Source organism: Lipotes vexillifer, unplaced genomic scaffold (genome assembly GCF_000442215.2).
Source record: "Lipotes vexillifer unplaced genomic scaffold, Lipotes_vexillifer_v1.1 scaffold3, whole genome shotgun sequence".
NCBI lineage: Eukaryota > Metazoa > Chordata > Mammalia > Artiodactyla > Lipotidae > Lipotes > Lipotes vexillifer.
The window spans coordinates 4,166,059-4,176,646 of record NW_006783631.1 but is presented as its reverse complement, the minus strand read 5'-3'; the positions used below and the strand labels follow the sequence as shown (position 1 = coordinate 4,176,646).

The 10,588-nt window shown below is 50.1% G+C and overlaps 1 protein-coding gene across 1 annotated transcript in view; it reads left to right on the top strand.

The window, feature by feature from the left end:
* CLASP1 (cytoplasmic linker associated protein 1) overlaps nucleotides 1–10,588 on the top strand; it is a 275,021-nt gene that overhangs the window by 92,900 nt on the left and 171,533 nt on the right. The window contains exons 6-7 of the mRNA XM_007456358.1: nucleotides 2,438–2,513; nucleotides 10,058–10,155. Coding sequence (XP_007456420.1) covers nucleotides 2,438–2,513; nucleotides 10,058–10,155 — 174 coding nt within the window. The remainder of the gene's footprint in view (nucleotides 1–2,437; nucleotides 2,514–10,057; nucleotides 10,156–10,588) is intronic.

The window sequence follows — 10,588 nt, the reverse complement described above, 5'->3', positions numbered from 1 at the left end:
AATCTACAGGAAGTTGTAGGGAAACGTCCTGGGAGGTGCCGCGCACCCACCTGTCGTCTTGCGTGTCTGTAGTGCAGGGTCCAGACCAGGAAGTTGGTGTAGATACGATCCAGAGCTTGTTCAGGTTCATCCAGGACGCACGCGTGTCGTGTGCGCAGCTCTGTCACGGGTGCAGCTCTGGGTAACTCACTGCCATGTTCAAGGTGCAGACCCGTACCTCGCCCCAGGCGCCCCCGTGCTGCCACTCATGTGCTCTCCAGCTCTGCGATTTCGTTATTTTATGAATGGAATCACACAGAATGTGACCGTTTGAGATTGACCTTTTTTTCCCCTCTTAACGTAATTCCCTTGAGATTGCATACATGTTGTTGCCTGAACAGTAGTTTGTTCCTTTTTATTGATGAGTAGAATTCCCTGGTATAGATGTATCATAGTGTGTTTAACAATTCACCCGTTGAAGGACATTTGAATATTTCCAGTTTTTGGTTATTTCAAATAATACTGTTGTGAACACACATGTACCAGTTTCTGCCTGAACAGAAGTTTTCATTTCCCTGGGTCAGCGCCCAAGAGTACAATTGCTGGGTCATTTGGTAGATTCATCTTTACTTTTTTTTTTTTTAATTTTATTTATTTATTTATTTTGGCTGTGTTGGGTCTTCGTTTCTGTGTGTGGGCTTTCTCTAGTTGCGGCGAGCGGGGGCCACTCTTCATCGCGGTGCGCGGGCCTCTCACTGTCGCGGCCTCTCTTGTTGTGGAGCACAAGCTCCAGACGCGCAGGCTCAGTAGTTGTGGCTCACGGGCCTAGTTGCTCTGAGGCATGTGGGATCTTCCCAGACCAGGGCTTGAACCCGTGTCCCCTGCATTGGCAGGCAGATTCTCAGCCACTGCCCCACCAGGGAAGCCCTTCATCTTTACTTTTAAGAGAAACTGCCAAACTATTTTCCAGAGTTGTGTGTATCATTTTGCATTCCCACCAGCAGCGTGTGAATGATTCATTTCTTCATTTCCTTGCTAGCATTGAATGTTACCACTGTCTTTAATTTTAACCATTTTGATATGCGTGTAGTGCTGTGTCATTGCGGTTTTAATTTGTGTTTCCCTAATAACTGTTGATGTTGAACATTTTTTTAAGTGCTTATTTGTAGGAAAGCCTTTTTTTTTTTTTTTGCGGTACGTGGGCCTGTCACTGTTGTGGCCTCTCCCGTTGCTCCAGATGCGCAGGCTCAGTGGCCATGGCTCACGGGCCTAGCCGCTCCGTGGCATGTGGGATCTTCGCGGACCGGGGCACGAACCCGTGTCCCCTGCATTGGCAGGCGGACTCTCAACCACTGCGCCACCAGGGAAGCCCAGGAGAGCCTTTTTTAAAATTAAAAATTACAAATCACCTTTTCTGATTATGAAAGTAATACTGTGTATATCACAGAAAATTTACATAAAGAAGAAAATGATTATTGTCTATAATTCTGCCACCTTCAGATAATCACTGTTAACATGTAGCATTTTGTTCCAGCCTTAAGAGTTTTATTATTTTTAAAAACAAAATGGAGATTGTAACGTTTATATTACCTTATAAGTTTTTCTGTCTTAACGTGCTAGACTTTTCGGGACCATTAAATTCGGTCTCTGAAGCTTTTTTTTTTTGGCTGCACCACGTGGCATGCAGAATCTTAGTTCCCCAGCCAGGGATCGAACCCTGTGCCACCTGCAGTGGAAGCACGGAATCTTAACCACTGGACTGCCAGGGAAGTCCCTGGTCTCTGAAGCTTCTAAAAAATGTTTCTAGCCTTTGCTTACTGTAGTTCCGCATCTAAGAATTTGTCCTAAGAGAGTACTCAGGAAGGAATCAGGGAGAGTCTTGTTGACAGAGGGTGTCAGTGACAGCGTTTAGTTTATGGCAGTGAACAGCTGGAGATAGCTGAGCTGTCCTCCAGCAGGGCAGCATTCAGCTGGCGTCCACTTAGCCATTTATCGCAGTCTGTCTTCAAGCAGTTATTAACTGAACGTCTGGTGTGGCAGAGAGCCGCACAGCAGGGCAATTAGGGGAGGACCCCGGGAACCTGCCGGGTGGCTGAGTGCACTGAGTTGGCCAGAGTAGGGATCACTGCATGACGCATGGCAGTGTCAAGACGACAGGACCCCATGTGGGCGAGGCTGTGGCCGTGGCCTGGCAGCGAAGGGCTGGGCCAGGTGGAGGGACCCCGAGCCGGGGTGGGGTGGGGCGCTTGTCCTGAGAGGCACTCACAGTTTAGAACTGTGCGGAGGGGCCGTGCGGCTGTGCATTTAGTTTGGAAGCAGAGGGGGAAGGGTAAGGGGCGAGCCTTGGTGGGAGGTGGCGATGGGCCCAGGGAGGGAGGAAAAGAAGGGGTGAGAGGGCGGAGAGGTAGCGTGCTTTCCTCTCTTCCCACCAACAGTAAAGCACTGCTTTTGTTTTCAGCTCTGGAGCACATACCTTAACACTAAGCAAGATTGTGCCACATATATGTAACCTGCTCGGAGATCCAAACAGCCAGGTGAGTGTATTTAGTGAGAAAGAGAAATCATTGGCTGTAGACAGTGAGGGCACATTTTGGTTCTGGGTGGGACTTTATTTCTCTCTCTAAAGCTCGGGGTGTTGGTTGACGTGATGGGTGTTGTTAGTGCCCAGTAGCATTTATCAGCGTCTTTGGTGGATGGGGGCCCGCTTTGCCCTCTTCTCCACGTTGGGATGGGCCCTCACTAGCCTGTAAAGTGATGTCATCAGAGCAGCCTCCAAGAGAAGGCACTCTGGTCACCATCTCTGCAGCTAGAGGGGTGGGTGTGGGGAGGGAGCGACGGTGATGGCGGAGCAGCGGCCCCCTTCTGGGGTGGGAGAGGTGGGCTGGACAGGGCCTGCGGGGGCCTCTCGGAGGTGACAGAGAGGGCCCACGTTTTGTTTTGGGCGGTGGCCACATTGGTGCATATAACTGTGGAAACACTTCAGACTGACCTATGCATGTTATTCTGTGTAAAGTAAAACAAAACCCCAAAACGTCAAAGCACCACTTCCCTGGTGTAGGGTGGGTGACTTCAGACTGACCTATGCATGTTATTCTGTGTAAAGTAAAACAAAACCCCAAAACGTCAAAGCACCACTTCCCTGGTGTCAGGGTGGGTGGGTGGGGCTTTGCTAAGCAGTGAGCAGGCAGCCTGGGCCCCGGAAGTGCCAGTTCTCTCCCAGGTTACTTCTGGTTATCACCCAGAGCCCTGTCTGTCACGTTGGCTCACACACCTGGTTAGATGAGGGGCTGAAAATAGGAACAGTAACTCACAAAAGAAATGTACACCTGCCCGTTGAACGGCATGGGATCAGAGTGTGCAGGTGCACCGGTAGGTGGCTGTTCAGTAGGAAACACCGCGGTACTGCGTGGCCCCTGGTGGTCTGGATCCGGCAGATCTGTGGATGCCTGGAGGGTTGGCGGCCCCCCTCCCCGCGCAGTGTTCAGGGGTCGACGGTACATGATGGACAGCATCTCACTGTCAGTCTTGGCTGGCGATGGCTATAGTGCCCTCCGTAGATGACTCTGCTCTCCCTCCACAGCCCCCAGCTTAGCTCCGAGGGCCCTTGGGTCGGAGAGCCTCCTGTTCCGCATCCTTTCTCCCTTCTCATCTCTGCCCTTGATCCCGGCTGTGTTTCCCGCTTCCTCTTTGGTGCCCTGCTGCACTCCCTTTCCCATCGCCGGCCGCTCCTCCTGCCTTCTCGCTCGCTGCCGGCCTGTGTCCCTGCTCTCCCTCACCTGCACCCACTTGCTTCTTTCCGTGCATCCTCTATCCAGCCTTCACTGAAAATATCTGACGTTGGAAATTTGAGTTTTAGATATTTTTATTTCCTGGATCATACTTTATGTTCATCATCAATTTGAAAATAACTGAAGCTACTTTGTATTTTTAAATTTTTTGGCCACACTGTGGCATGTGGGCTCTTAGTTCCCGGACCGGGGACCGAACCTGCACCCCCTGCATTGGAAGCGTGGAGTCCTAACCACTGGACCGCCAGGGAAGTCCCTAACTGAAGCTACTTTTAAAAAAGATTCTGAATTACCAGATGGACTATTTTGCCTTTTTGCCCCCTTAACGTCTTGTCTCCACTTTGTTTTCTGTGGAAAAAAGTCCTTTATGGGGGTCACTCCTTGAGGCTGTCACTGCTACCACGTGGCCCCTTCGGTAGAGCAGCAGAGCCAGCTAGGCTGGTTGAGGCTCTTTGTTCCTCACTCGGGTGCCTGCACTGGCCTGACAGGTGATGTGAGTATCCCTGCCGGCCTGAGAGGCAGCGTGCCGGGGTGAACGAGGCCGGGCTCAGTGGGCGGCTGTCAGCAGTCCAGAGTGGCAGCGCCTGTAGCCAGTTTTCCACACTGAGCATCGGAGTCCTTAGGAGTGTTTACCCGCACGTGTGCGCGTGTGCAGACACAGACACGCGGGCCTCACATCCCCGCACCGGGGGCTCCACGCCCGCTCCTCTGATGCTAAATAACCCACTTAATCATCCTTCCTTCTAGGGTGCGTGTGTATGTCGCGTGTGCTTGTGCTCCAGACTTTATTTTCATTTTCTCGTCAGTCTTTCCTGCTGGTCTCTGAACCTTGAGGGTCAGGACTACCCCTCTCTCTTTATCGTCCCAGGACTGCCTTCCAGTGGCCTTAGGACTGAGTAGACTCCCCATGGCTACCTGAGCAGTGTTCCCCTCTTAGCCATGGATGCCTCAGGCCAGAGAGGACAGTTGTGTGTTTTGCTGGTGCTGTCACTGCACTGGGCCCCTGACCTTGTGGTCGGCTTCCATCCAGCTCTCAGTCTTCTGCGGGGGTGAGTGAGTGAGTGAGTGAGTGAGTGAGTGTGTGTGTGTGTGTGTGTGTGTGTGTGTGTTGAGCCCCGCAAACCCTCCTGCCCCAGAGGCTGTGAGTCCTTTGGCACTGGTCTGAGTGCAGAGTGACTCAGCTTCTCAGAGCGGGCGCCCATGCCCAGGCTTTGTGTGGCTCAGGATGCTTTTGGCTGCTGAAAGTAACTCAAAATCCAACTCAGAATCACCAGAGCAGTGGGGAAAATGTATCATCCCCTGTATAGGGGGGGCCCAAGGTAGGGAGGCCCCAGGGCCTGTTATCGGCTCAGTGATGTCCCCAGGACTGCACGTCCCGCTCCACTTCTGCTGGGCTGCCCACCCCCTGGACTTTGTCCTCTGTAGCTCTGCTCACAGGCCCTGCATGGTACAGCCCAGCTGCACGCATGTCTCGCATGCCTGGCAGATGAAAGCCCGGTGTTCCTATGTGCCTCTCCTGTTTTCAGCTTTTCTAGATTGAAAGGTTCAAACGGAGGTAGACGTGGAGAGAATGACGTACAGCATCCCCTTGGGCCCGTCCTCTGGCCTCAGCAGCTGACCAGACGAGGCCAGTTTACTTTCATCGTTTTCCCTCCCCAACCCCATTGTTTGGAAGCAAAATGTAGATTATTTTGAAGGAAATCTTAGACATTGGTTCATTTAATTCTTAAATACTCTAAAGGGTAAGGGCTCTCCACCCCGCAAGCCTCCTACATAACCTTAACACCATTATCACCTCCTGTCCCTCAAGAATGCCTGATTCTCTCATGTCATTAAGTGCCCAGTCCACATGCACGTTTCCCTGAGTGTCCCTGCATTTACCCGCTTTCGCAGAGTGGACGGGGGTCTTCCGGAAGTTTTGCTTATTTTCCCTGTCGTGTCTCGTTGTGAGAGCCGCATCCTGTGCCGCGGTGTTAGCCCGCTGTCAGGGAAGGGACCAGGATTATGGGGTGGCTTTACACTCGGGACACTTTATCTCCCAAGCCGAGAACAGGGCCAGGGAGGACGGGGCCGGGGCGTCCGAGACACCTGCTCAATGGGGAGCCCCTTTGTCAGATAAGGAGAACTCCAGTTCTGCCTGCAGACCTCTGACTTCATAGCTGCTCAGCTGGCCTAGGGCAGGCAGCGGTCGCCTCCGCAGGGCCTCCCTCTGCTGCCTGCCATCTGTTTTGCTGAGGAGTTTGGTCCGCATCTTCAGAGTCTAGAAGCATCTTGGGGTGTCTGAGGGGCCGGCACTGATCTCAGAGCTCTCCGCAGCTGGCCCTGGGCCCTGGGCTGGCTTAGTGGGGAGGGGCAGGGGAAGGAAGCCCCCTCAGAGGGTTTGACTGGCACCTGAGGAGTGGGCGGGTCTGAGACATCCTCTCTGTGGGCGGGTGGCTGTGGGGACAGGGTGGCTTTGGCCTCGAGTGGGTTTCTGGGTGCCCTCCCTGTCCCTGGGGGTGAAGTTCCCTCTGGAGTTTCTGCTGTGTAGGGAGCCCGTTCCTGGTGCCCACGTTGGGGTGCAGCGTGGCGCAGTGAGGTGACCGTGGGCCCTGACAGGTGGCCAGCCCGCCAGGCTCTGCCCTCCTCTGTGTCACAGTCAGCAGTGGCCCGGTGAGCGAGGTTGTTGATTTGAAGGCCTAAGGCTCTCTAAAGGCTTCGGCCAGGGCCCGGCAGGTGGAGCTTAATGTACGGGCCCTGGTCTTTTGCTGTCCTGGTGGCCTGAGCTCTTGGGGTCATTTGCGTGGTGAGCCTGCGGGTGGGCAGAAGCACGTGGGGCCCCCGTGGCGGCCTGTGGAGGGAGCACTGCGTGGTCCCTTCAGCCCGAACCGACTTGCTTTGAGGGGACGCCCCTCCTCAGTTGGGCTGCGATACTTTAGTGCAACAGACAATCTGTTCTTCTGTGATTCTTGAATCAAGGGTCGTTTAGATCCTCAGATGCTCCCTGGCCCTGTAGCTTTCTAAGCCTGTGGAATAGCTGTTTAAAGCCTAAGGTTGCTGGTCTGAGAGATGTAGATGATACCAGTCCCACCGGCCACTGTGCTGAGTGCTTTATGCATATAAACACGGGGCACAAACCGCTGGCCTGTGTCTGTGCACATACATGTGTCTGCAGGATGACTTCACTTCACGTGTGGAGTTTGGGTTTGCGAGTTGACATTTGGGAGGCGCGTTTCCGAGCTTCCGCAGAAGAGTGAAGGTGGGGCAGAGCTGTACCTGTGCTCCACGGCTACATGTTGGCGGCCGCCTGCCCGAGGCTGGGCATCCCCCTTCCCCCGCCAGCGGGTCCCGGGCTGGGGCCATTGGTCATCGTGCACCCACCCTGCTCCACGCATCATGTTACCTGCCTGGGCCGTGTAGCTCCCCCAGTTTGACGCGTAATAGGCAGTCAAATATTTGTTGAATTGAATCCGTTTTTTTTTCTTTCTATTATTATTATTATTATTATTATTTTTGCGGTACGTGGGCCTCTCACTGCCGTGGCCTCTCCCGTTGCGGAGCACAGGCTCCAGACGCGCAGGCTCAGCGGCCATGGCTCACGGGCCCAGCCGCTTTGTGGCATGTGGGATCTTCCCGGACCAGGGCACGAACCCGCGTCCCCTGCATCCGCAGGCGGACTCCCAACCACTGCGCCACCAGGGAAGCCCTCTTTCCATTATTTTTTTTAATCTCAAAGCAGCCTTCCACTTACGAAGGAGAAAATGGACACTAAAAGAGTTTAAAACACAGCATTGTAAAGCAGTTGTACTCCAGTAAGGATGTATAAATGAATGAATGAATGGAAGAGTTTAAATGCTTTGTCCAAAGTTACGGCAGCCTCTAAATGGCCATGTAAGTCCTCAGGCCTACTTTGACTCTAAGGCTAGTAATTTTATTAATTGATTGGATGAATGAATGAAAGATTCTTCAAATTCTATAGCGCTTTACAATTTCAAAAGTTTCACATGTGATTTCATATAATCTCATAATAACCCCATTTCCCCTACCCCAATATTGCCCCTCCCCCCTTCTCTCTGCCCACTGGCAACCACTACTACTTTGTTCTCTATATATGAGAGTCTCTCTCTTTTTTGTTTTATTCAGTAGTTTGTTGTGTTGTTTAGATTCCACATATAAGCGATATGTTCCAGTATTTGTCTTTCTCTGTCTGACTTATTTCACTTAGAAGACTAGTCATTTCTCCACTAAATCCCTTAAACTCTTCATAGCCCAGACTTTGTAAGTAGCAGACAGGGTATTGATTGCTCTTTAAAGGGGGTCCCCAGTGTGATCTGCTCTGGCTCTGAGCAGACGTCATCACTAGAAAGTAAGCAACGGCGATGCACTTGTCACTGATCCTCAAGACAGGGCATTGACTGCTTTTGTAAGATGTGCATGTTTCAATATGGAAATGTTTGCTAACATCGGAAATTATTTCCTTTCCAAAATAATCTCTGTTAGTCAGCTCAGGCTGCCGTTACAAAATACCATAGACGGGAGGCTTAAACCATGGAAGTTTGTCTCATGGTTCTGGAGGCCGGCAGTCCCGGAACAGGGTGTTGGTGTGGCCGCACTCTCCTGAGGGTTCTCTTCCTGGCTAGCAGACACATAGAGCTGTCTGGTGTCTCTCTTATAAAGACGCCCCTCCTATTATTATCAGGACCCACTCTTACGACCTCATTTAACCTTAACTACCTTCTTTACAGGCCTGTCTCTAACTGCCATCATCAACATATGAATTGTTTCGGGGGCTGGTGGGTCACACACAGTTTGGTGCATAGCATCAGGTTTTGGGTGAGAAGTAATAAGAACCTAGAATTTGCCTTTTACTATCACAAGGGGGAAAATTGTAAGCAAAATTACCTATCGTATACCGCTGTTAAATCAAAGGGTAACTTGGCAGTGTTCAGAGCTGTAAACTGTTTGTACCCCTGCTTCTTTCCTCTCTGTTTCTTTGCTTTCATTGCTTGAGACCAAATCTGCAATCGTGGTTTTGCTCTCTTGTCTTTGCTGGCTCTCCTCCCCTCGGCACCCCTGGGCACCCCACAGTCTGGCTTTGAGTCCATTGGATTTCAAAACTATTTTTCTTCCCACCTTTTTGTTGGAAAAATTTTATATCTATAGAAAAATGGAAAGGGTAGTATAGTGAACACCCATATTTACCATTTAACTTTTGTCACATTTATCTTATATCTCAACGTGTATACACACATGTGTATACACACACACACATACACAGAAATAGACCTTTCTTCTTGAACCATTCGGAAGTATCTAGCACACGATCTTTTTACTCCTAGGTACTTCAGTGTGTGTCTGCTAACAACAGGGATATTTTTGTGTAATCACATGTTTTCACATCCAAGAAATTTAGCATTGATACAACTATAATGTTTGGTATACACACAGCCCATATTCAGAGTTCCCTCTTCTGTTTTTTTATTTGTGTGTTTTTTTTTAAGTCCATTCTGTCTCTCGAGCCTTACATATCGCGCCCTTTCTTTTCCTATCTGTGTTTGGCCAGACTGCTGCCTTGCTCTTCCTGAAGTGTATGCCTTGCTTCTCTGCTTTCATGCCTCTGCGCAGGCTGCTTACCTTGTTTGGAGCTTGTCTCATTCCATCTTTCCCTGGTAAAATGCTGTGTTTCTAAATACATTTTAAGTGGTTCCTTCCTCTTCCATAAACTGTTTCTTGGTATCCTCTGGTGTGCTGTCTCCCTTCCCTAAACTATGTGAGCTCTTTGTACTCTTTTGTATAACATTTATTACATCCTGCCCTGTGTTAAATGTAGAATTTATGGACTTTTTTTCCCATCTCCCTTTTAGAACTGTGAGCTCCTTGAACGCAGTCTCCGTGTAGCCTCTACCATCCTTTTTTGTTGCTCCCTAAGTATTTATTTGACCTACATCCAGAATGCTTTACATGGTGTTTTATTTTTAGAATAATGCATTTATTTGTAGTGTTTTCTATTTTGGAAAGGTGGTCTGGTTTCCAGACATCGTCTTAAAGGATGGAAAGAACTAAGGGGTGTGGACTTTAGCAGGTACATAGGGATGGGACCTGAATTTTTTCCTCCTCTTTGGAACTGTGCCCACATAGTCAAAGCTGTCAAACACAGCTGTGTCTAGTCCCATGCCCCTTAAGGGTTGTGTTTGGAATCGCGCTGGTGAGTGGGTGATAAACTTGGGGTGTTGTATAGCCTGTTGTGTCCGCAGCAGGAAGTGCTGGGGAATGACACAGAGCAGCTGTAAGATCTCTTCTTTTACATCTAGGTTCGAGATGCAGCAATAAACAGCTTAGTGGAAATTTACAGACATGTAGGAGAACGTGTGAGGGCAGATCTCAGTAAGAAAGGATTGCCACAGTCCCGGTGAGTTCAGACTTTTTTCCTTTCTTCTGCTCTTTCCCCCTGTACTCTTTCTCAGTTAACATCTTGGTTTGCACTGCTTATTTTGTTGTGGTAATTTTACTGAAAGAATATATGGTGAGAGGATCGGTGGATGGAGATCGCACCCAGATCACGTGTCAGGGGCCCCCTTTCATTCCACTTGCTCAAAAGTAAGACTTTCTCACCCAGACGTCTAGCCAGGTCCCCTGCCACATACCAGTTTTAGAAGCATATTTAAAAGTGTTTGGTGTTGGAAGATTCAGCATTCTCTCGGTTCATACGGTTCTACATTTTGTATACGCACGACACCTAGTATAGTAGGGGCTTAGAGAATATTTGTTTGAATGAAGCCTTTCCAGGATGAGTCTGGATAGAAATATATAAGTAATAATTCTGGAAAACATCTTTGAAATGA